The 27,773-nt window shown below is 38.7% G+C and overlaps 1 protein-coding gene across 9 annotated transcripts in view; it reads right to left on the minus strand.

Moving 5' to 3' along the window:
- The window catches only part of HECW2 (HECT, C2 and WW domain containing E3 ubiquitin protein ligase 2), a 468,609-nt gene that overhangs the window by 87,507 nt on the left and 353,329 nt on the right, over window positions 1-27,773 (minus strand). For all 9 annotated transcript variants that reach the window (XM_081581446.1, XM_081581447.1, XM_081581449.1 and 6 more), the window contains 3 exons: window positions 27,069-27,172; window positions 26,248-26,372; window positions 14,719-14,904 (listed from right to left, as the gene is read on the minus strand). In XM_081581446.1, the coding sequence (XP_081437572.1) occupies window positions 14,719-14,904; window positions 26,248-26,372; window positions 27,069-27,172 (415 nt within the window). The remainder of the gene's footprint in view (window positions 1-14,718; window positions 14,905-26,247; window positions 26,373-27,068; window positions 27,173-27,773) is intronic.

Below are 27,773 nucleotides of genomic sequence, written 5' to 3' on the forward strand. Positions count from 1 at the left end.
TTCCTTTTATGCAACCAGATTCCAAGTCCTCCCCCCATTTTCCCAATATAGAGTCTCTTCTATTTGTCCCATCCCAGCCTGGTTACCATTCATTCCATTATTTCAAGACTTTCTCTTAAATGTAAAATTATTAATAGTTTCTCAGTTGTTGCACATCTCTAACAACCTTGATTCACTGAATTGGCACCTCATTATGAGAATATATTTTTCTAAAAGCTTTGACTATACCTCCATCCAATCCAAAGCCTCTACTGGTTACCTCTTATCTACAAAAAAAACCATTCCAACCCTTTGGTCACTTTTCTAAGACTGTTTAAAGTCTCCTTACTTGCTCTTCCAGTTTAGTCATTGGTCACGCATCTAAATTCTATCACATTCAATGACTCTGGGCAAGTCACTTAAGTTCTCTGAGCTACAGATTTCTTATAAAAACATGTCTCCCTCTCTCCCTCATTCATAACTAACATGTCTCCTCCATAATGTGACAGGAGGGAGGAAACCATGTCTGACCCATTTACTGCAGAATCCCTAGTGACATGAAATCATGAATGAGCATAAATCATTTCCCTCAGTTTTGCAGTAAAGTCTGCAAGCAATGTAGAAAGGCCTTTAAAAATTCTTTTTAATTCTAAAGCTCTTCACAAGAGCTATTTTTCATTATCAGTAAGAACCAAATGGTTGTAAGTTTTCAAAGAAAAATTCATTCAAGGCAAAAATGAAGCCCATTATCTCAAGGACAATTAAAAATGTAAGTTTTCCATGACCAGGTAAAGTTAATTAGGTCATCAAAGATAAAAAGAACTATTAGGAAAGCCTGGAAACTCATTACCGATTAAAATGTCAGGACACAAGCTATATGCCAAATAACCTAAGCAAAATAGAACTGACAACTCAAACTGATGGAGGTCCTTTATCAAAGTACTATACCTTCAAGACTAGGAAAGAATACATCTAGATAAATCCCAGGGGCAGATGGTATATTTATGCCAATTAAAAAAAATCACCTTTCCATTATGAAACAAAATGTTTCTGTAGATACAGAATCAGGAAACAGGGCACGATAATTTATACGTAGCTCCCAAATAGGCAGAAAATGACTTCTTTAAAAAATAAGTAGAAAGTACACTAGAAACAAAGCAGAGAAATAACCAGAACCAGAATCCTTGTTGGCCCTTTTCTCAATATCTGATTTCCAGGTACAAAGATTAGATTAAATGGAAGTCGTGTAGGAGATGGTGTCATCAACCTTATATTCCTGGGTAATGGTCCCTTTTTTCATAACCCACCAGGTAGAATGTCTTACTTCTCTGATCCTGTGAAAAAAAAATACATCAATTGTAAACCCTACACAGGTTTGTATTGACAGGCTCTGGTCTCAAATGTGACACCAGTTCCTGTTTGATTTGAGCTTCTAATCAACATCTGGATATTACTTCTGCCACTATTTAAAATGTCATAAAATAGAAATTCAATTATTTTTATAAGTAGACATTTAAAAATAATATCATATCAATCTCACATCCTCTTTAAGAAGATTGAGCTCTTATTACTTACAACAATAATATGAACCATGCTAAGGGGAAAATGCAAAGAGTATGAAAATAGAACTGCCTACTTACTCTACCTAATTTCTTAGGCATGTTTTGAAGGTACAGGTGGCCACTTAGAGGTAACGATGATGCACTTGTAATTGTAAGGACAAATGGGTGTGTACATCTAGGTCAGTTGTGATTTACATGGAGTGTCACAGTATAATTTGATGTTAAGAGGCTTGTCTAAAATCCATTCTCTAAAGAATTATACTGTAAATGCCTTCAGGGTAGGGACTCCTTACTCACCCTGTACTCTCTGATAGCTTTTAGGGCTACGTCTGGGAGAAAGAGGGCGCTCAGAAAATAAACTTCCAAAAATTTGAATAGCAGACTCTTGACCAAAATACAAGAAGACAAATGATAATGAACTAACCAAGTATTAAAAATCACATTTTTTTTTTTTACATAAGCATAGAAAGACTGACAAGTTTGAGAAAAATAAATGAGAGAAGTGCGTGTGTGTGTTGGGTAAAACATGTGGAGAACTGAAGACTACAAAACCACAAATAAGATAGAAGGTTTCAAAATATCCCAAATGGACATGTATAAACTACCAAGTTAAAACTTGAGAAGTCGAAGACAAAGTAGTGATTAAATGCTTGCGATCCAGAAAGACAAGCCTGGGTCTGAGCCCTAGCTGCACCACTTACTAGTGACATAACCTTGGGCAAACTACTTAACTTCTTTAATCCACAAGTTCTTTTCTGTTAAATAGGGACAGTAACGCCTACATCAAACAAAGGTAAAATGAGATGGTTCATATACATTTTTGAACATAGTATCTGTGACCCCTTAAATGTGACTTACTATTATTATTACTAATAATAGTTTTAACTTCTGAAACATTTTTCTAAAGATTATAATTTTTCTCCCTACAGTCTATACACCAAGCTCAAAAAAAATGGAGAACCAGTAAAACTGTACTTTGCAGGCTCCTTCTAGCTCTGTATGACCTAGATTAAGTTCTGGCCAATGAGATGTAAACAGTGTGTCACGTGATACTTCTGGACAACCTTCTTACGAGGAGATTTTCACAAGGTGAAGCCCTCCTTCTGTTCTTCATCCATTTAGCATACTAAAACAAAGATGTGAACCATACAGAGCTCCAGCAGCCATACTGAACCTTGAAGAGTTTGGCTTTAGTAAGACTGAGTGGCTAAGCAAAAAACTGTAAGGAACTAGGGCTCTTACAATTTAAGGAAACACTCTAATCCCACAGACTGCCTACCTCTGAGCTTCTTCATATGAGAGAATAAAATGTTACATATTAAACTTTGTATAGGTTTCTGTCACAGGGTAGCCAAACCAAAGCCTAACTGATGCACTGTCTCAGCACAGGTGAGCACATAAGCCAGCCACCGCCATTATAAATAAGATTTTTCATTATTTCATAAATAATGATGTCTTATTGATGTGCACCTTTAATACAGTTGGGTAGTGGTTCGAGATGTAAGTGAAACATAGGGCTGGGAAAGTATAAAGCTGAGATCTGAATCCACCTTCCTGACTCCAAAGCCCAGTGAGCAGTGCCTCCTTCCCCCTCTCAGCTTTTCTTATTTCTCCTCTTTTTTTCCCATTCTTTCTTCCTCCTATTTTTCCTTTTGATGTTCTTCTCAGTCTCCTCACACCTCACATAGTACTTGAGTTTAGAAAAACATTTACATATTTACATATTCACTTGCAGCTCTGGGCCTCACCACTGTTTCAACACTGACAAGCCCACTACCGATGCTGGACAGCAAACGGTACTTCCTCTGCACAGTCCACGGACTGCTCCCCTGCTGGAGACAGGGCTGTGGGTGGGGGAGAGGTCCTAGTCTGTATTCCACAAGGGGCTCAGATTCAGAGAAGATGGAATGTGTATATTGTTTACATGAGCTTTTTAAGTCTGCCCGGTACTTGGGGGAAAGTCCCTACTAAGGCCTCCATCGAAGCCACACCTAGTGCACTAGCCCTGGCTAAGGGCAGCACCAAGAAGCAACTTCTCTCAGCATGCGCTTGCACTCTGCTCGGTTAACTGTGTGACTCCGGACAGTGTTTTGCTACTACACATAAAGGATATGACTCAAATCCCAACTGAGTCGTGGAAAATGTATCTACTTCAACATGAAGAGGAGAGCATAAACAAATACCACCTAAAATTTACGCCTGCCATTTCTATTTGTGATGCACAAATCAATTAGGTCACAAAAGTGGATCACGTTCCCCCAGGATATCCCAAGTAGCTCAAGTCAGTAACAAAATTGACTGACTACATTTTTTTCTTTTTTAATTTAATTTGGGTCACTTTTTATGTCATCATTCTTGAGTGGTCTGCCTTTATTTATGAAATTTTCTACCATGTATTAATAAATACTGCCTGAGTAAACAGCATGTTGAGAATGCAGACCACATAGAAAAAGCAATTGTATCAAAAAATGAACCTTTTTCAGATTAGCCACTAGCTAAGCAAATTTTGAACAACATAGAGTCTCTACTGTTAAGTTTCATTAAGGAAATTCACTCAAGCTTCCCTGTGCTGAACCAACTAGAACTAACAATATAATAAAAAACTGAAAGGAATGCAAATATCCAAATTCAAATCTCATTTTAAAAACTTCTACCCTTTCACTGCTTAAGGGCATGGTCAGAGTCAGAAATATGAGCTGGTTGGAGCCAAGTGGTATTTTAGTGAGGCCAAACAAAATATACTTCTCTCTTTACACAATTCTTTTTTTAAGTTTCTATTATTTTAAGAAAAGAAAAAGCCATCAGTATTTGTGAAGAAATACCAACCTGAGGCTCAACAAATCTAACTCACAGAAGATTGAAATTGTTTCCAGTTAACATTTTGCCAAACCAAGAATCCGTATTAAAAGACCATGTAAACAAAATAAAACAAAAAGCACTTGTAACTATGCTACAGAAAGACAGACATCAGATCTTCTTTCTTTCCCTAAAAGAACAACAATTTAAAGATTAGAAGTGCAACATACTGAATCTGTTCTAACTTCTAGTTTATCGACTCTATAAAATCTTAAAATGCTCAAAAAAGTTAATTGTAATCTAATTTCTATAAAGATTTTAATTTACTCACACATTCTCTCCCTTCCAATATATAAATCTCCTCTCAGCTCCTGGTTCCCTCTCTAGCATTTCCCCAATTATAAGGAATAAACATGCTATTATTTTCTCTATATTATATCCCAGGCAGATCTCTGTTACAAAGAGATAGATGAAAAGGCCTGAATGATATAGTTTATTATAAGTAAAAAACAGTCATGCTAACATTTTCTACCATTTGGTTCATTTGAAGGAATGAGTGGTCCTAAATGTCTCATGACATCTGTATCAATCACAAAAAAGTTAAAGTTATTTTGTTAAATTGTTATCATCAGAGAGCTAAAGTGGATAGGAGAGAAAAACAGGGACACAAGGCAGTGGGTTAGAGTTCTGGAAACAGCTGATCAGTTAGTAGATGTGGATAAGTAAAACATTCCCCACACTTTGGACATAAATATTAGCTCAAGGCAGGCCGGGGCAGGGGGGAGGCAGATTTTATGTGTTGGGAGTGGTGGTATTTAGGTGTTAAGACATATAATACAGGGGAGCCAGTGACATGCTGGGGATGGCTTGGACCAGCTTCCATGAACTCATGGTGAAATTTGAAGGAATTATGGTAGCTGGTTGATGATGATGCTGGCAGCCTGAAATCGGCTATGGTGAGAGAATTTATACCATGGAAAATGGCAAACGCTACCGATCAGCCCTCTTCCCCACTGCCCCTAAGTATTTACCACTACAGAAAACCAAGAATGAAGTTATCCAAATCAGTACATTTTAGGTAATACAGAAGGGCATTACCATGAAATCTGAAGATAGTATATTACATTTTTTACAAAGATCCAGTGCTGGCCAGAGGACAACTGTTTAAAAGCAAAAGGCAAAGACCATCTTCATATTTGAGCAATTCCTTCAAGACTTCATGGTACTAGCATTTTATTCAAAAATACATTCACAAAACCAAACTCTGCTCTATTCTCTCATTCAGAAAGGTATACAGCCCCAGAAGATTCTTCACTTCAGCCTCTATGTGCATTTCTGTGGGTTACTTTTTGGTCTAACAAGTTTGTACCCCCTTAAAAATAAGCAAGAGATCCCCTAAAAGTGTGCTATTTAAAGTTTAATTTCATTTCTACTTGGAATGCTATGTAATTGGAGGTGATTAAACCAGATCACCACCACAAAGTTATTAGTTGTTTCAAAGCAATTAAAGAGATGCACCACAAAAAAAAGAAATACAGTGCTCTAATAGACAAAAAAAGAAAAAAAAAAAACCATAGTTTTCTAAGTGTAGAACTTACTCAGCTAAAAGACTTTTGGGATTCCCTTGAAACCTCCAAATATTAAGTTGCATTCTACTCATTAAGATGAACCTGACCTAATAAACTGTGGCCATGAGCTTCATATAGGATTAAAACCAGAGTCTATGTCATCACTTGGGCAACTTCTCCAGCCACACAGGCTATTAGAGTATGGTAAAATGAGAATTCTCAAGTAGGCTAGGACTGTGGTAACTTTCATGGTACAAATATTTTCTCTTCTAAAAATCTATCCTAACCATAACTGCTACTTGCCATAGTCATTCTACTTGCCAAGTTGAATATTCAGATGATGCTGATACTCAACCCCCCAATCTGACATCCAAAGTCACAATGTCCTAGAGTTACAAAGCTTGGCTTTAGAAAGCTTTGGAAAAGGACGCTTCACACTAAATAAGGAGATGGTTACCATTTTACATTTTTCTTTAAAGAACCCATAACATTTATATCACTTTTTTTCAAGTCCAAAGTTTCTTAGCATTTCAATTTAGGCTCAAGTAGAATGATCTGGGGAAAGCACCTGTGAGACAGCCCCACAGTATTCGACTGTTTGAGAGTACAAAACAAAGAAGCAGGAAAAAAGAGTTCTTCCATATTTGCTATCTGAAAGGGGAGACAAAAAATAAATAACACTTTTTCCAAAAATTAAACCAAACAATAAGTTCACTATATAAACTTAGGAAATATCAAGCTTTGTCATAACTTTCTAACTGTCCATGTCTTTTGTATCATTCTCTCTGTTATCCTTAACTCTCTGTAATGGTGCTTCAACAGATTTTACTCCACTGATACTGATCTGTGATGGTTAATTTTATGTGTTAACTGGGCCGGTGGGTGCTCAGACATTTGGCCAAACAATACTCTGGATGTATTTGTTGGTGTTTCTGGAAGAGATACACCTTTCAATCAGTAGTCGGAGTTAAACAGATGGTCCTCCCCAGTGTGAGTGAAAGTGAAAGTGTTAGTCACTCAGTCCTGTCTGACTCTTTGCGACCCCATGGAATGTAGTCCTCCAGGCTCCTCTGTTCATGGGATGCTTCAGGCAAGAATACTGGAGAGGGTTGCCATGCCCTCCTTCAGGGGATCTTCCCAACCCAGGGATCAAACCCAGGTCTCCTGTGTTGCAGGCAAATTCTTTACCATTTGAGCTACCTGGGAAGCCCTCCAGTGTGGGTGGGCCTCATAAAATCATTGAAGGTCAAAAGTCTGAGTAAGAGGGACCTGCTTTGGCCTGACTGAGTAGGAACATTGGCGTTTTCTTGAGTCTTGAGTCGTGAGCCTGCTGGGTTTTGGATTGGATCTTATACCATCAGCTCCCGTGTGTGTGTGTGTGTGTGTGTGTGTGTGTGTGTGTGTGTGTGTGTGCGTGCGTGCGTGTGTGCGTGCGTGTGTGTGTGTGTGTGTGTGCGTGTGTGTGTGTATCTAATGCAGGGTTTCTCAATATTTTCCCATTACTTCTTCAAAGGAACCAAACATACCCACTTTAGGTGTTTTCCTTCCTTTCCCATGCCCTGTTTTCTCTCCTCCACAATCTAATTTTATAAAAATCCTACTTATCATTTAGGGTTCAGTTCAAATCTAATCTTTACTATGAAAACTCTCCAGGTATTCCATTCCAGAAATGTCATTCTGCATCTATACTAGTGCATGATGCCTATTCTGTGTTTTCATAATACAAATCAGAGGCACTGAAGTAGAACAGTCTTGGGGAGGGTGCCTAGTGGTTTTACACTGGAAGTGCATGATTCTGTGTAAATGCATGGATCTGATTTCAGTTCCAATTCTAAGAAGAAAGCTACTTCCCTTGTGAAAGATGTTTCTAAAATGCTATCTTAATGACCATAGCTTATAGAGTACGCAATCACCACAGAAGATGACCAGTAATCTAGCAAGAGACAAATCTAGCAGAGAGACCACAATAACAGAGCACTCATAGTAGCTGCTGCTGCTGCTGCTAAGTCGCTTCAGTCATGTCCGACTCTGTGCGACCCCACAGACGGCAGCCCACCAGGCTCCCCCGTCCCTGGGATTCTCCAGGCAAGAACACTGGAGTGGGTTGCCATTTCCTTCTCCAATGCATGAAAGTGAAAAGTGAAAGTGAAGTCACCTACCAGGCTCCTCCGTTCATGGGATTTTCCAGGCAAGAGTACTGGAGTGGGCTGCCATTGCCTTCTCCGACTCATAGTAGAGAAATCGATAATGCTCTGGGTCATTATACAGGTTTCAGGCAGAAGCAAACACTTGATGGTAAACTACCCTGCACTGGTCAAGAACAATATGGACAAAAGGAACAAGAACAGTAAAGTGACCCCTATTGTGACAAAATCATTTTGTTGGACCACCTTGGTTAAGGGAGATCAGCAGGCTGTTGAGAGGAGGCATGGGGCACTACACTAATTCTACACTGCATCTTTGATAAGTCACTGTGTACTTCCCATTAGAGTAAGGATTCAGCCATCAGTAACAAATCTTTATCATTTTCATAAAAGTCTAAATTGAAACTGTTCAGTTATTGTTCCAGATAAAGATTCTTGCTTCTACCTAATCATTCAAATCAAGATTTTAGTGAGCTGGGTAGGAATAACCAGGTGAGTAGCATGTGGTCCATTTAGTGTGCCATGTGGTCCATTTTATTCTGTAGGTGTCTGCATAATTCTTATTTTTGCTTTCCCCAAACTAAGTAATAAAACTCTAGAGATTTGTAATTGTACTGCTTTTATTTTCTACACTATAAGTAATAAGTCAATTACTGATTAAATTGTGTTAATTACAATCCTAATTGTTTTCCTTCCATTTGTTATCCCATGATTATCTAAGTGGATGCCAACCACAGCTCCAGAAGCTGGACAGGACAGGTTACTAACTCTCACTTTAGAGAAAACTGAGGTTTGTAGAAGTTAGATCAGACAGTGATGGATCCAGGAATCCTGACCCACTGCAGCATAATTTCCTCAAATTCTTCATATTAACAATGGGAAGGAAGAAAAGAAAGGAGTGAAGAAGGGACGGAGGAAGAAAAGAAAGAAGAAAGGAGGAGAGAATAAAAGTAAGGAAGAAAGAACGAACACTACTATGTTGAGAAACATTTGGATTTCCTTATTAAAACTCATATTCGTCTACAGATATATTATCCCCATGAGCACATACTAATGATCAAACCCAGCCAAGAATCAGAAGCATTTTAACCAAGTCACATTTTAATACTACTGATGCATATTTCTTGCATAAATATAAAAAGTTTATATCAACACTGTAACCCAGATCCCAAATTACCCTTTTTTTCCACAGTCCTGAGAGTGTATTAAAAGTTTAAGAATTATTACAATAAGAAGAAAGAAGAGGTTTTCTTTCTATACTGGCCTACTTTCTTTGCTTAAATGTTTTGTTTCAAATAAGACAAGTCAAAATGTGTCCTGTGTGTTAGTTGAAAATCCTAGACTTTAGGTTCAAAAGATGTTAATCATAGTCTCATGAGGACTATCCTGCATAAAATAAAACTTGGATTAATTGCTAGGATAAAAATAATTAAGAAAATCAAGTAGTGAAACAAAATACTAATTAAAACACAGTGTGGGATTCTGAACAAGATACCTTTCCAAATGTAATTAAAAGTAGAACTATATCATCTAATCCTTAAGACTAAAGAATCAAAGATCTATAAAATCTAGGAGCTGAAAAGGGAAACCTAGTCTTCCTCTAATTTAACCTACTGCTTTTTAAATATAGTTTTATTGAGATATAACTCAGATACTATACAATTCACCCATTTGAACAGTACAATCCACTGTTTTTAGTATATACATAGGTTTGTGCAACCATCACCATAATATAATTTTAAAACATTCTCTCCACCAAGAGAAATACCACACCTATTAGGTTGAATTAGAGGAAGACTAGGCTTCCCTTTTTAGCTCCTAGATCTATGGTATTTAAGCATGAAGTCATGAATGTGTTTCTGGTGGGGTGTCATCTGATAAAATACCTATAATCTAATCAAAACCTATTTGTATGACTCAGCCTTGAAGGATACCAGTAATCCCAACACCTGGACTGGAACTCTTCTTGCTTGCAATGATAAAGTATATCTATCTCATTTTCAAAGACAATCCCTCCCAATAGAGTGCAGTGGTTAAGAGACATACTCCTAAAGTTAGAATCCTGAATTCCTCACTTGCTTACTAATACACACATTATAAGAACCTGATTGTTGATGCAGGAGATGTAAGAGATGTGGATTCGATCCTTGGGTCAGGAAGGTACCCTGGAGGAGGACATGGCAACCCATTCCAATCTTCTTGCCTGCAGAATCCCATGGACAGAGGAGCCTGGTGGGCTACGGTCCATAGGGTCGCAAAGAGCCAGACACAACTGAAGCGGCTTAGCAGACACAAGCACACACACAAATTTCAATAAAATGTGAACAATAATGATAATACCCACCTCATAAACTGCCATGAGGTCTAAATAAAATAATCCATGAACAAATACCTAGTGAAGTGCCTCGCACATGGGTTGAGCCCAATAAATGTAGGTGTCATCACTGTCATCACCATCATTATCATCTTACCTAGAAGGCCTGATAGTCTGTTCTTACTCTTTAATTCATAGTCAGTGTTTAAAGGATATTTTACTTCTCTTCTTTCACGTAAGTCAAGGACATTTTTCACCCTAGAACTCCCCCCAAAAGCACACCAGATCTAGTGCTGTGAAATCTCAGCCAACTTAAACCCTTGGCCTTAAGTAATTAGAAGAAAAGTCTCTTCCAAATTGGAGATAGCTAAACTGTAGTACAAGCATAATCACTACCCTGTTCAAACATGTAATGTGAAAAACCCAAGACAACACATGGAATAAGAGAGGTCAAACCAGGCAAATCCTAGGAGCTACTTCCAGTGAGTGCACAGAAGGAGGAGCGAGTGGCAATGGGGAGAGAGCCTGGAAGCTTGCTTGTTTGTCCAAAGCAGAGATCACTAAAAAACTAGGAATCGACAGATGACAAATTTCATTCATTCATCAAACCTGTTTTGAGAATCTGCTATACGAATGGCAATGGGGTTGAAGAGGGAGTAATTAAAAAAATAAACAGAAGAACTCTCAAGGAGGGGATCAACTGCTTGAGAAGACAAAACAGGTTAACAGCAACACCGTGAGACACATAGGTACAGGCATCATGAAACAGTGCAAGGGCGACTGTGGGGACTCACTTATGCCTAGAGAGCCAAGAGCAATCCACCCACTACGCTGGCCTTCGATGGTGTGTATGAAAGCCCCCACCCTCTCAACCATGGTAGGAGACCACAACACATGCTCCCAGAGCACCATTTACTGCCTTCACTATAAGAACTAGAAGATGTGTATTCACCTCCTCCCTGGTGAGAGGCAGGGTGACAGCACAGACTCTGGATCTGGACAGCCTCAGTCAAATCCAGTTCTAACACACAGTAACTACAGGACCCTGGTCAGCTCACTTAGCCATGCTGCGCTTCGAGTTCCTCTTCTAAAAAACACGGATTAAAAATAGCAGTTATGCACAAGGTTGCTTTGAGAATGGAAGGAATTAATCTAAGTGCATAGCCACATCTAGCACATATCTAGTGCTACACACTACAGAATACTCCACTGTAAGCTTGTATCATAGTTATCACAGTGGCGTGCTTATAGCAGGCATTCGGAAGTGTGTTGAATGGCAAAACTAATGAAAAAAAAAGGAAGATGCTGCACTTGAGAAAAGAAGATGGAGCCAAATTTCATAGGCCTGAGCAGCTAAATTTGACATTTCTCATAAGAACCATGTCTTTTCATGCAGGTGAGGATTTGGTCATCCTATTTCATGTCAATTCTAGAAATTAGTCATCACTGTGGGGAAAAAACTCATAGTATTTAATAGCTTTTGATGCTATATTAAATGGGAAAAAAATTTATTCCCTTTAAACATTCTAGAGGTAAAGCAATACATCAAAAAGGGGCAGTTAAAATTTCAGGCTAGAAGAAAACCTGTTAACGGCGAAGGATGGGAGCTATGATTTTTAAAGTACAGCCATGGCAAGAGCCTCTCCCAGATGTTCTTTCAAGCTATTTTTGTTCACTGGAAGTCAGTCATTTGTAAAGAAAGGATGATGGGAAGCACAGGGAGATATACCTGCTTTCATTAAGGTATCCAGCTTAGCTAAAAATCTTATTAAAGTCTAAATGCACAAAGCAGAGGAATCAGGCTAAAGTGATCATCTTTCAGGCCTGTCTGGTAATTCATTTGTCCACAAGGCCAGGGGTCCTTCCACATCTTTCATGCCACACATCATTCAAAAGGAAAGTCACCAGCAACCTTTGAGGTCAGCTACCTCCCAACTCACACTCAATGCTCTTAACAATGCTTAAAACTTTATGCTGAAACCCCACATGAGTCCAAACCCTCAGGGAAAAAGATAGATGGTTATGTTACCCACACAGTCAAGATAATGTTTACCTCTGTTGAACCATCGAAACTTTTATAAAAGCTATGAGACAGAACTTGTTCTTAAGAATAACATCGTAACTCATCTTAAATAGTATTCTAAGTTCAACTTAAACTTTTCTCAAGGTTCAGGTGTTATTAATAAGAAGCTCTCTCCTGAAGCATGTCTGGCAAGTTATGACTGGCAAGAAAGGAACCTCCCCTTCCAGGTCTGCATGATAAGTTCCCGATTCCCTTTAGCAAAGGATACAAAATGGCTAAACATGTTAAGTCTCTGCACAGAGCAGAAATACATGCAGCATTATCTCAGCTTGGGTTTTTCCCTGGACCTGTGGTTTTCCAATAAGTATAGATCCCCATGACATCAGGAAAAAACTGTCAGAGTTGAGAACAGAGCTGATTCTTGGTCTGCTAATGCTCTTTTACATGCAGGCTTAATACCATCAGTATTTTCCATCACCCTTTCTTGGACTACCTGCGCATTTCCATTTAGTAGAATGTTTACAAACACTCGGCACCAGCAAAGTGACATCCTCCTTGGGAAGGAGAGAGCACAGGAACTGCCAAGTGTCCCTGCAGGTTCCCCGTGTCCTGGAAAGGCTTCCCTGCCATCCCACCTGACTCTGATATACCACCATTCTACCTGTGGTTTAGGGACCTAATCACAAATCCATTCTCCTTCATCTATTCCGAACTTCATGCTTACCACTTCTAATCTTCTCTGGGCTGAGAATTAGAGGTTTACTAAAACATTTTACAAAACTCAAGTCAGTATTTTCAATGAAAGTCTGAGGGTTCCTCCCATGCATTAAAATGTATCCATGCAATTTGTAATATCAATTTTGACTGCTTCTAAGTTCTCAGATAAGATTGCTGTAAGCTGAGTTAAGGATGAGCAAGATACACTGCAGTATTTTTGCTAGAGGGTACTTTAGGGAAGAATGGAATGCATTAAGTACTTTCCACATTCCACTCACCTTGAATGCTCTACCCTGGTATGGTTTATTTCTCACTTCATTTACGTCTGCGTGCATGCAGAGCTTAATTTGTGAATCCTTCCCCAGACACCCTCTATAAAATAACTCTCCACTCTTGCCTTTTCCTAGACCCCATATCCTGCTTTTCTTTAAATCAAAACTTGAATCAGCTCTTAGCATGGTTGGTATTTACTTGTCCATTGGCCATCTTTTTCCATCAGAATGACAATTCTATGGAGTAGCTGGCTGCTCTGTTTCGCACAGGTGTTCAATAAATATTTGTTGAATGAAAAAGTCAAGTACAGTTACTGTAAATATTTTGTCAACTTAATCCTCTCCACACTACAAGTCACGTATTTCAAGTATTTTTACAGACAGGGAAACTGTTGGTTGGTTTCTCGGTACTTGGAGAGCATAATGTGGTGGTTAGGAGTAAGGACCCTTGAACCAGACTGCATGGGTTAAAAAGCCCAGCTCAGACACTGCCCATCTCTAGTCACTGGGCAAGTCACTGAACCATTCTGCACTTGAACTCTGCATATGTAAATAGCAATAATAACAACAGTACTGCCTTACAGAATTGTTGTGGAGAGCTTAAACATAAAGAACTTAAACAGTTCATGGCTCCTAGTACATGCTGAACAAGAGTTAAATAAACAAAATCTTGACTGAGAAACACCTTAATAAGAATTACTAACTTTCTCACTTGGATTTCGGACTCAAAAACAACCTCCTGATAGTAACCAGGCTTTCTGATTCATTTGTCTAAGAAGGAAGTACAGATGTGGTTACCCGGCCTGTGCGACAGTTACGTATTTCTCATCATAAATTAATCAATCTTTGAATCTTGTTTAATGTGCTAACAAAATCAGGGTTTTGAACCAACAAGACTAAGGCCCAAACCCGGATGGTGTCACAGACACACCTTGTGTTGTTGCTTAGCAACCCTGTAGCCACCTTCTCTAAACAATGCCACAACTTGTATTCAACTATCCACAGCACAGCTAGGAGAAGGAAGTATTGTTGCCTAAGAAACCTCTTCTCTAATCAGTAGAAAACAGTGAGAGATTACAGTTCAAAGAATATCCATGCAAAGCGGGTGTTTTGCCCATCGAGTTCCCTGACTCCCATACACTGCATATACCACTTCAAAAGAGGGTAGCAACTGCTGATGGTAACAAACAACCTGCTTGTCCAGGTTTCCCTTGACCCAGGAGATGGAATTTTTCCCCTCACAAAGGACTTTCAGCTCTCACTTGATGGGTAGAGCCAAGTACGCAAAGTCACAAGACTGCACAGTCATGCGGCAGCTTCCCCAGGCCACTCCTACAAGTTACCTTGCCCTGATGATCCTGCTTCATTTCCCAGCCCCTTGGCAGCTCCAGTTGTTTGTTTGCAAACATGTTGAGGAATCCCACGAGGTCCCGGTTATGCTGGTAGCGTTCAAAGTGGTGGGTGTCCCGCCGGACTTTGGTGATCATGTGCTTCAAACATGTGTTGTTTGTAAACATGCGGTAGGCACTCTGGAGAGAAGGATGGGAAACCCACATTAGTCTGCTTTGTGACACGCAAAAGCAACACATAAACTCCCATGGACATATTTAATCTTCGGATGGTATACCAGATTCAATGTAACTCTAGACCCACACAGGAAACAGAGCAAAATAATCTTGATTAAAGTAAAATAGACTACAGAAAGTCAAGGAGTCTTCACTAATGAATCTAGTTTTCTAAGGAACAAGAACGCTGTGGAGTTTCAGTCTACAGGAGATGTAAGACCTTAAAGATGATTTTAGACAAAACCCACACAGTCAAAATTACACCATGCAGGAAACAAATATACCACCTCACAGAAAGCCCCAATATAGCCAGTGTTTCCTCCAGCACAAGACCTCTGGCTCTTTGGGTGCATGCCAATGAAACAGTTGGCATACAGTTAAGAGCCAAGTTGTATAAAAAAATGGCCATAAATCTGAATATTAGAAGTACATGCAATGGGCTGAGTAGTTTTCACTGAGAGTCATATTCAACTGAGACCACAATAGATTATAGAGTTTTTCATCTCACTTGTGCTTAAAAGCATAATCTCAGTGAATGGAATAGCAAGCAGAATTACCAAGACTGTATATCTCAGTATTTTTTATCTTTCTTCCTCTCTATTTTTCCTGTACACACACACACACACACATGCATATACTCATACACACACATTACCTATATATGGCTAAATTTACATGACTGAAATACACATTTAATAAAACCCCATTATACCAGCACACATAAAAAAGTGATTGTTCTGTAAAACGTCATCAGTGTCATCTTCTGATACTTAAAGAAGAGTCCAGGAAAAAAAAAAAAAGACCATAAGCCATGGGCTGTTCTCATGAGTCAGTCAACAGATATTCAACACAGTACCATGTGCCAAGCAGTAGAAAAGGAGTAACTGTATAGTCTACTTCCTTGAAGGAATGTGATATTCATGAAATTTACCCACCATGGAGGATCTCTCCCGGAATGCTATTCTCCTCAGGTAGATTCAAAGGGCTTTGGATTCCTCCTACCTTTAGTATCCCAGGGATATCAGACTGAGTGTGGAGGCCTACAGGCTTTACTTATGAGTTCTGTTATTTATTTTCTTTTAGACAGACCAAGGTAAACCTGAAAGAAATCAGAATCTCTGGAAATAACTTCACCTTAATAAACATTTATTGTGCTGGTTATTGAGAATAGAAGGTGAATAAGTAAGGTTAGTCAACAATGCTCCTGTCTTTCCAGAGGCCCTCAGAATGTGTCACGTCTGGGTCAGACAACTCATTGCCGATGGGAGTGCCTTCAAGAGCTTTCTTTCCTTTGGCATGGTGAGCACAGCAACTGGCCATGTCCGAAATGGTGGCTGCTCTCAGTTTGGGTTCCTGGGTTTCTGAAGGACTCCAGGGATCAGAGAACCCTGACAACTCAATTTGGAATGAGAAACAGACCTCTGTTAGCTTAAGCCACTGAGATGTGTTGGTCACCATGACTGTGAGTTATACACTCACACTACGCAAAGTAACTTTTCTACAGTTATTCTGATTGATTTGCTATCATTAACCTTTTGCTTTGTATGGAAATTATTTTTCCCCTATGAAAATGGAAGGCAGGAAGGTCAGACACATTAAACTCTACTCAAATACTAGTACCAGTTCCTTAGTACACCGGAGTAGAAAGTATTTTGAGATCACATTTCAACCTGATAGTCTAAATGAGAGGAGGTTTGACGGCTGTGAGAAATTATGAGGTTCAGAGTACAGAGCACTCCCAAAGCAGGCAGGCCCACACAGGGGCTCTGGGCAATTAGAGCATGAGAGAATAAGAAAGTGATACCATGAAAGCAGAGAAGGAGACTAATAAAAGAAGTCGGAGGCTCTCAGAGACTAACATTAGCTAACTAATAGTCTAGCCTGTGGCTGACCCTGCCTTGGAGTCTTATGCACAATCAACAAGGCATCTGTTTTCTGTATTTGGCTGCATGTTGCTGATTTATTTTCACACAAGCCATTGCAAGCATAGAGGCCGGAGATAACACTAGCCTCTGTGACGGTGACGGTAATGAACTTTCAAGTCATACTCCCTAATAAGTCTCTTTGGGAACAAATTACTGTGGGATAATTCTGTCAGATAAATCATTTCTAAACAGGTGTATCTCTTGACACCCTCCCTTAACCCTCCCTCCATTAAAATAAGTAAATAGGCCATATCCTGATTCTTTATCTGAGGCACCAGAAAGGCTCCTCACTCTGCTAAAGAAAAGCAGCAGAACTGCATTAGGGCAAGAAGTAGTAGTAATTAGGTGAAGGAACACATCCCAGCCTCGGGCAAGAAGCAATCCCCTCGGGTTGGACAGCTCTTTAAGCACAGGAGTCTTAAGGCTGGTCTTATAATTAATTACGTCCTTTCATCTTCCCCCTCTCCACTCAATGAGATGTGTAATATAGTGCCAAGTTCAACTGATCTTTGCAAAAAGCATCTACCAAGTAAGTTTAAGTATAAGAAAGATTTCTCTCATCAGTATCTAGCAAACAACCTTTAGAATCACAGCTTTTTCAAGTCTGAATAATATGCACATGACTATTAGGGTCTATATAAAACACATAAGGCAAACAGGACCATCCCTCTAGACTCTGGCTACATGTTTATAAATAAACTACATATATACTTACTCACATATATATGTTTACTTATGTATGTTTATATATGTGTATGTGTAACATATTTATACATGTCTATACTTATATACAGGCTTCCCTGGTGGCTCAGTTGGTAAAGAATCCGCCTGCGATCCGGGAGACCTGGGTTCAGTCCCTGGGTTGGGAAGATCCCCTGGAGGAGGGCATGGCAACCCACTCCAGTATTCTTGCATAGAGAATCTCCATGGACAAAGGAGCCTATCAGGACCCCTATCCTGGGGTCACAAAGAGTCGAACATGACTGAGCGACCAAGCACACATACATATGACTATATACATATCCATCTATTCTATTTTTGAATATATATTTTATGTTTATTCAATATATACAGTATTGTTTTAAAATGTACATTCTATATATGTGTGTATATATATATATATGACCAGAAGTATACTTATTCAGAAAAGATATTTATACTCTAGTTCATACAGAACTATGGTGAGGATTCTAATCACAGCTCATGGATAGAGACAAAGAAAGTCACTTAATCTCTGCCTCAATTTGCTCAACTCTATGATGGGATCATAGTAACTGCCCTGATTTCTTTATAGGCATGTGGGATTCAAATCTGGTAGAACAAAGGGTGTAAAAGTGCATTGAAGAGGTAAAAATCCCTGTAAAACCACAGAGTTGAACTAAGTACAAGAATATATACGGGATTATACCTACCATCACTATGTTCTAACAGATAAATGATAGTAGTAAAACTGTTTTCTACTTTCAGTCTTTGAAGATCTTGGGCAATCATTCCACCTTCTATTAAGGGAAGAAGGGTCTCATAACCTCTTATTAATTATGTGCTAAGCCCTGTTCTAAACCCTGAGGATACAGAGATGAGCACAACCTAATCACTCAAAAGAATGGAGAGAGAAAATTACAGGGGAAGGTGGGAGAAAGGGGTTCACTGGAGGCAGAAAGTAGAGCTTGGAAAACAGAGGTCACAGTAGCAGTGAAAATGCTGAAATATACTGATAAGAATAGCAGAGCTAAGAATTAGAGGGGTCCAAAGAGCTGAGAAACACTAAACAGGTAGGATTAGGTAGAAAGAGCCTTGTCTTCATGGAAGCTGACCGGACAAACCTGTGTATGAAAAGAAAAGAGACATCTTTATTCTCCCTTCTGGGGTTTAGTGGGTCTAACTGGAAACGGATCCTTTTTTGCATTTGAGTTGCTGTTTTGCTTTGGTCTTACAGAACAAGATGCAGTAAAGGGATCTGATCTGCCACCTGGAACAAAAGTGGACTTATTTCATAGCAGTGTCATGATAAAACTTCTTGCACAGAGTGATCTCACCTGGGAAGATGCTCTATGTGGATTCACACCGGTTAAGGCGATTTGGCAACGGTTAATAGTAAGCTGCTGCTGCTGCTAAGTCACTTCAGTCGCATCGACTCTGTGTGACCCCATAGACAGCAGCCCACCAGGCTCCTCCGTCCCTGGGATTCTCCAGGCAAGAGTACTGGAGTGGGTTGCCATTTCCTTCTCCGATGCATGAAAGTGAAAAGTGAAAGTGAAGTCACTCAGTTGTGTCCGACTCCTAGCGACTCCAGCCTACCAGGCTGCTGCTGCTAAGTCACTTCAGTCGCATCGACTCTGTGTGACCCCATAGACGGCAGCCTACCAGGCTCCTCCGTCCATGGGATTTTCCAGGCAAGAGTACTGGAGTAGGTTGCCATTGCCTTATCCGATAGTAAGCAGAGCTCCTTTAAATGATACCTAAAGGATGCAGAGTTTTCTTGCCCTTCAACTGTGATTTAAAATGTCCATTTTGGTTATCCCTTCTCTAATCCAAAACCCCCTTTCCCAATCCTCTTGGTTGTTTCTTATCTTTCTAGTAAAGAAATAAACACTCCTTGGTTGGATGAATGATCAACTGAGTATTAACTGAATTTGTTTGTGGAATTTCATTAAAATTACACTCCTTAGAGCTTAATGTGTTTTGTATGGTTAAGTATTTGAAGAGTTAGAAGTGAAAAATATTAAGAACTGAGAGGAAATTATTGCCATTTGGCAACAGAACTAGAAAATTTAATGTCTTATCAATCAACCAACTTATCAATTAATCAATCACAATCAATGCAAGCAATAATCAAACCTCTTTTTTGGGGGGCAGGTTTTTTAAGTGTTACAGAGATCATATGTCCAGGATTACCTGGCCCAGCCTTAACTCACTCTAAATCTGTTATTTCCAATAACACAGGTTAGTACATTATTGCTAAATAAAATCTTTCATTTTCCAGAATCCTTCATCAAGAATAGGTATTCTGAATTCATGCTTGGAAAACATTATCACTGCTACCATAGTAAATGTATACAAAGGCTCACAAGGAAGTAGATGTGAGTATCTGTATATATTATTCACTAAAAAAATTGATTATAAACAAAACCAAGTAATATTGTTTCCATTAGATATATACTAGTATATAGAAATAGTCTTGTTTTCAATATTTTTAATCATAGGGACTTTATATTTTTCTCATCTGGCTAAGAAGTAAAATGGAGGGAAAATTAAACTTATTGACAAAACTAACTGTAATTATCAACTCATCTATTTTGCAATAGCACAAGTTTCTGACTTATAAGAATATACAAGCAACTCCTGCAGCTGAATTCCAGAAAAATAAACGACCCAATCAAAAAATGGGCCAAAGAACTAAACAGACATTTCTCCAAAGAAGACATACAGATGGCTAACAAACACATGAAAAGATGCTCGACATCACTCATCATTAGAGAAATGCAAATCAAAACCACAACGAGGTACCATTTCACACCAGTCAGAATGGCTGCTATCCAAAAGTCTACAAGCAATAAATGCTGGAGAGGGTGTGGAGAAAAGGGAACCCTCTTATACTGTTTGTGGGAATGCAAACTAGTACAGCCACTATGGAGAACAGTGTGGAGATTCCTTAAAAAACTGGAAATAGAACTGCCATATGACCCAGCAATCCCACTGCTGGGCATACACACCGAGGAAACCAGAATTGAAAGAGACGCGTGTACCCCAGTGTTCATCGCAGCACTGTTTACAATAGCCAGGACATGGAAGCAACCTAGATGTCCATCAGCAGACGAATGGATAAGGAAGCTGTGGTACATATACACAATGGAATATTACTCAGCCATTAAAAAATACATTTGAATCGGTTCTATTGAGATGAATGAAACTGGAGCCCATTATACAGAGTGAAGTAAGCCAGAAAGAAAAACAACAATACAGTATACCAATGCATATATATGGAATTTGAAAGATGGTAACGATAACCCTATATGCGAGACAGAATAAGAGACACAGATGCATAGAACAGTCTTATGGACTCTGAGGGAGAAGGTGAGGGTGGGACGTTCTGGGACAATAGCATTGAAACATGTATATTATCATATGTGAAACAGAACACCATTCCAGGTTCAATGCATGAGACAAATGCTCAGGGCTGGGGCAATGGGATGACCCAGAGGGATGGGATGGGGAGGGAGGTGGGAGGGGGGTTCAGGATGGGGAACACATGTAAACCCATGGCTGATTCATGTCAATGTATGGCAAAAACCACTACAATATTGTAAAGTAATTAGCCCCCAACTAAAATAAATAATTTTATTAAAAAAAAAAAAGAATCTATGTGAGTATTTTAGAACAATACTTTTCTTCATTAAGTAGAAAGGAATTTATATGATGGAATTAAGGTATTTCTAGAACATATTAAAAGCTAAAGTAGTAATTATTTAGAGCTTTCCTGGTGGCTCAGATGATAGAGTCTGTCTGCAATGCAGGAGACCTGGGTTCAATCTCTGAGTTGGCAAGATTCCCTGGAGAAGGGAATGGCTACTCCCTCCAGTATAAAATAATCATTTGGCATGTATGTTGGAAAAATTATTTAGTTGCATATGATGAAGTGTATGTAAGCTTGACAATTATTAGACAAACACAGTCATCCCAAATATCAAAGACATGACACTAAGAATTAAATCTTGAGTTACCAGGCGAAATGGTTTAAGACAATTTTGGAAGCAATCTGATCACAACCAGAAGAGGGCAGCAGAACATATCTTAAAGCAACTACAATGCAAAAATAGTAAACACACACACACACACACACACAGTATTTTGTTCCTCAAGTTTTCCTTTAGAGTTATGGCAATTATGTATCTACTTAATTTTTGTTCCTTTCAATAAAGATGATTAGGTATCCACCAAAGAACTATTAGAGCTCATAAATGAATTCAGCAAAGTCATAACATACAAGATTAAAATACAGAAATCTGTTGCTTTTCTATTATTCACTAATAATGAGTTAACAGAGAAAGCAAAAAAACAATTCCATTTAAAATTGCCTCAAAAAGAATAAAATACCTAGAATAAACTTAACCAATGATGTGAAAGACTTATGTCCTGAAAACTATAAAACATTGATAAAGGAAACTGAAAATGTTTAGAAAAGGAAAGATCCTCTGTATCCTTGGGTTGGAAGAATTAATATTGTTAAAATGTCCATACTAAAAGCAATCTACAGATTTAATGCAATCCCTATAAAATACCCATGGCATTTTTCATAGAACTAGAAAAAAAAAATCCTAAAATTTGTACGGAAGCACAAAAGACCATGAATTGCCAAATCAATCTTGAGAAAAAAGAACAAAGCTAGAGTGACCATGATCCCTGACTTCAGACTACACACAAAGCTACAGTAATGAAAACAGTGTGGTACTGGGCACAAAAACAGATGCATAGATAAATGGAACAGAACAGAAAGCCAAAAATAAACCCACATACTTCAAGTCAATTAATCTATGACAAAGGAGGCAAGAGTATACAGTGAAGAAAAAACAGTATCTTCAATAAGTGGTGCTGAGAAGCCTGGACACCCACATGTTAATGAATGAGATCAGAACATTTCCTCATACCACATACAAAACTAAACTCAAAGTGGATTAAAAACTTAAATGTAAGACACAAAATCATAAAACTCCTAGAATAGAACAAATGTAGAACACTCTTTGACCTAAGTCATAGAAATATATTTTTTTGGATGTCTCCTAAAGCAAAAGAAACAAAAGCAAAAATAAACAAATGGGACCTGACTCAACTTAAAAGCTTTTGTATAGCAAAGGAAACCTACTAAGTAGGAGAAAATATTTACAAATAATATGATTGACAATGGGTTAATATCCTTGATTAAAATATAAATTACATAATCAGATCATACAACTCAGTATCAAAAAATACAAACAACCCAATTAAAAACCGTGCAGATGACCTAAATAGAATTTTTTCCAAACAATACTTAGAGATAGCTAACAGTGTTCAACATCACTAATCATAAGAGAAATGCAAATCAAAAGTACAATAAGATATTACCTCCTACCTGTCAGAATGGCTATTATAAAAATATCTACAAATAAAAAATGTTGGTGAGGATGTGGAAAGAAGGGAACTGTTGTACACTGTTGGTGGGAATGTAAATTGGCATAGCCACTGTGGAAAAGAGTATGAAGATTTCACAAAAAACTAAAAATAGAACTACCATATGATCCGGCAATTCCACTCCTGGGTATACATCTGGGAAAAAACACTAATTCAAAAAGATACATGCATCCCAATGTTTACAACAGTATTATTAACAATAGCAAGATACAGAAGCAACCAGTTTCCATCAACAGATGAACAGCTAAAGAAGACACAATTACCCAGCCATAATAAATAATGAAATTCTGCCATTTGCAACAATGTGGATGGACCTAGAGAGTATTATGCTTGATGAAATAAGACAAAGACAAACACAGTATGTTATCACATAATACGTGGAATCAAGAAAATACAACAAATGAATAGATATAACAAAACAGAAATCACACAACAAAAAAGATGGTAGCTTGAAATTGGCCACAGTAGGAATATTAACACTGTAGAAATCAGTAAGTGCAAATCAAGTCTTAATACCGTTTTATGGGCTTTCTAGACTAGAAATGAGTAAACTATAGACTTAGGGACTGGCTGGCTGTGTTTGCAAACAAAGTTTTATTGGAATATAATCGCATCCATTCATTTACATGTTGTCCTTGGCCCAAAAGCTGAAGATATATATGCTCTGGCCCTTTTCAGAAAAAGTTTGCTTGCTGCCAGTTTCTAAACATAAGTTCTAGATTTAAGAAGTTGATGAAGAAAATAAAATGCTAATAATATAGAATAAAGTTCAAATTGTGCTGTTACACTGCAAATAGCACACATACACACAAACAAAATGAACCAAAATAAATCTAATATTCAAAAACTATTATCTGGCTCAACAAAGAAGGTGCTGACCTCATTGACAAAAATGTGTGAAAAGTACCAGCTCTTTCTCCAAGATACATTCTCACCATCTCTACTGCTACTGCACCAGTCCAAGTCCTTTCCATGCCTCACCACAGGGCCTTTTCACTTATTCCTGGATGACATGTTTGCCTTTTAAAACCTATTTTCAACATAGCAGGTAGAAGAAACTTTAAAAAAAAAACCAAAACTACATCCCCATATGAACTCCTTTAGGAATAAACCCCACTTAGAATGAAGCCCAAACTCCTTGCCAGATTACACAAGCCCTACGTTTTGAAGCCCTGCTCACCCCTCTGATCGATCATACTATATACTACATCAAACTCATTCCCGTCCTCAAGCCTTTGCTCTTGCTTGGCAAGGAAAGTTCTTCTCTAAGACCTCTACCTTCCTAGCTTCTTGAAATTTTATAACATCTTAGAGAAGTCTTTCCATCCACCTGATCTAAACCAGCATCTCCAATAGCTTGGCCCCCTACTCACCCTAGCCCAGTCATCTACACTCGTTCAGTTGTCTCATGACACATTTCACTGCCTGAATTATCTTTTTTTGTTCACTAGTTCATCTTTATTCTACTCTTGTCTTGTTTACCACTCTATCCTGAGAGTCTGGAATGTACTAGGCAAATTATGGGCATTTAATAAATATTGGTTGAATGAAGGTATAAACAAATGAACAAGCAAAGGAAAACTTGCGTTACATGATTCCAAGTTCAAAGCTCTTCCCACCACAATACGACTTATTGTTTTACAGTGACAACTCTAAATGTTATTCATTCTTCCTTATATGAAAGCCTACAATCTCCTAGAATTGTTCCATACATGAGTTTTAGGTTCCTGTAACCTGGCTTCTGAAAAGAAGAGACATCATCCTGCCAGCAAAGGTCCATATAGTCAAGGCCATGGTCTTGCCAGTGGTCAGTTGTAAGAGCTGGACCATAAAGAAGGCAGAGCACCAAAGAGTTGATGCCTTTGAACTCTGGTGCTGGAGAAGACTCCTGAAATTCCCTTGGACAGCGAGGCGATCAAACCAGACAATTTTAAAGGAATCAACCCTAAATACTCATTGGAAGGACTGATGCTGAAGATGAAGCTCCAGTATTTTGGTCACCTGATGCAAACAACTGACTCCTTGGAAAAATCCCTGATGCTGGGAAAGACTGAGGGCCAAAGGAGAAGAGGGTGTCAGAGGATGAGATGGCTATATGGCATCACCAATGCGATGGACATGAACTTGGGCAACCTTCAGGAGATGGTCAGGGACAAGGAGGCCTCACATGCTGCAAAAACAACCCCATGGGTGACTTAACAACAACAACCTGGCTTCTGCCTACCTTTCAAATCTGACTTTTGCTAGTGTCCTATGCTCTCCACATACCAGCAATACCAAACTGCTACACTAATAATTCAGTTTCAGTAGTTCTACAAATTACTAAGACAGCCCTGCAACTTTATGAATCTCTTGTTTTGTAAATGATGCTCCTTCTACCTAGAGAGCTCTGACCCGTCTTATTTCTAGGGCAAACTCCTACTCAATATTTAAAATTCTCAGTCTTTAAAACCTTCCACTATTGCCTTTCTACAGCCTCCAAATCCAAGAATGTCACTCTGATCTCAGAATAGAACCTAAATCCCCTGCCATGCCCCACAGGCAGATCTATGATCCGGATCTTGCTGACTTTCCAATGTCCAGTTGTAATACCACACCATTCATTCTTTCTATCACCACACAGCAGCCCCTCTGCCCTCTTCTGAGCCCTAGGGTCTGTGCATGTGCTGTTTCAATTGCTCTAAACACCACTACTATCCTCCTGCAAAAATAAACATGATCTCCCATACACATTTTATATATTTTAAAATATTCCTCTATTTATTGATTTATTTTTTCAGATTACAGCAATGTATACATTTTATATTCCTTTGTTCTTTTGGAGAGCCCGTATCATGATCTCAAAGCCCAATCTAACCAATGCCTGTTGTCAGTGCTCAGATATTTGGTCATATTTGTGCTGGAAAAATAAAGTGGTCATTAAGAGTACAGAGAGTCAGCATCTCTGGGATTTTAACCCTAACAATCCCTTGAGCAAGTTATTTCACCTTTCTGTGCCCGGTTTCTTCATCTGGAAAAGACAGAAGTTTTATCGAATTCATAGGTTTCAATGTTTGGGCTAAATGGTTCAAGGCATGGGTAGTACTTAATGCTGAGCTGGAACACTTGGCTCTCGGTAAACATCAGCAATTTCCGTTCTTACTGTCAATACACAAATGAGGATAACTTCTTTGGCCTATTGCTTTTTTGCTCACATCCTCTCAGACTGTCTACTCACAGGGTTAGAATGCAGCACGGTGAAGAACTCTGGGCTGATGAGGAACTTCACGGGGGGAGACTGTAACAGCAACGTGAGCCTGGATCTGGAGGTAGAATGGGGCAGGACGCTCTCCCGTCGGAAATCTAGATGGGGCAGACCACAAGGGCTTTCAGGGAAACATTGGCACCTGGTGGAAACATACTTATTCACTTGCATCTATATTTTAAAAGAACACCTATATCATTTACTCTTATTATTTTTTTTTTTTATAAATTTATTTATTTTAGTTGGGGACTAATTACTTTACAATATTGTAATAGTTTTTGCCATACATTGACATGAATCAGCCATGGGTTTACATGTGTTCCCCTTCCTGGACCCCCCACCCACCTCCCTCCCCATCCCATCCTTCTGGGATTTTACTTCTGGGATTTTACTCTTATTTTAATCCTCAAGATATTTTTTTTTGTATCTGTAAATTCATGTATAAAACCCAATTGCTCTTCATCACACTGAAATGGAACTCAGTAATGTTCATAGTCATTCTGAACATTTTAATGCATCCTGAGATGTTTCAGGTGATCAGATTCTTTCTTTATTCACCACTGCACAGATCCAGAGATTTAAAGTAATTTATATGCTATTTGGTTTTGTGATTCTAAATAAAAAGTCAAAGATTAGACGAGGTGTCTGGTGAATTTGACTTTTTTGAGTTGGATTACCAGATCTTAATGAAGATCAGAAGTCCTTTTAAAGAAGGCTTAATTTCTTGGAAACCCTAACTTATTTGTTTTCTATTTTTGTGAGATTACAAAAGAAACCAACTCACAGGCTCTTACCTGCACTGGCTTGGTGAAAGTCGGCTTCCTCCCCGGCCCCATCAATAGCATTGCTATTTTCCTCAGGCCTCTCGTTGGTCATGGTTCTGCGGATACTCTGGTATCTAAAATCAGGAGCCTAGTGTTAGATCACAGCAGCCTCAAAACCATGGGGCTCACCGCTGCCCCAGAGCTCAGATGTTTTCACCATCTTCCCAGCCTGGGCCATTTCCTCCCCTAAATTCATTCCCCTACCTTCTGGGCCATCTGTTAAGTAAATCATTGGATTTAAGGTCTTCTGTTCAAAGTTTGTGGAACACTTTCCTAACAGATTAATAAAACTTTTTTTTTTAATTGTGGCCTTTAATCAAAGAAAACTAAACTCCCATATTGTTAAGAACAACTTTTGTATTCATTTTTGAAAAAGAAGGATAGATTTTAAAAGCTTAGGCAAATAACAAAGATGCATCACAAATGAAGATTCTAGATATTTAAAAATCTATTTGGCTTCAAATGACAAATATATATGCTCCGTTGTACTAAAAATCAATGCCTTGGGTTGGTCATTACTTATTTCCTCTCTATAGTTTCCAAGCAAGCTGTGGATGTGTGCGCTTAATACTTTTTAACCAAGAGACAGACAGTCAATGAAGTCTATGAATCAAGAGAGGCCAGAGCTCCGCCTTAATGACAGGACACCCAAAGATGAAAGAGGCAACTGCGTTT

The sequence above is a fragment of the Giraffa tippelskirchi genome, chromosome 3, assembly GCF_054371585.1.
Source record: "Giraffa tippelskirchi isolate mGirTip1 chromosome 3, T2T-mGirTip1v1.2.pri, whole genome shotgun sequence".
NCBI classification, from domain to species: Eukaryota; Metazoa; Chordata; class Mammalia; order Artiodactyla; family Giraffidae; genus Giraffa; species Giraffa tippelskirchi.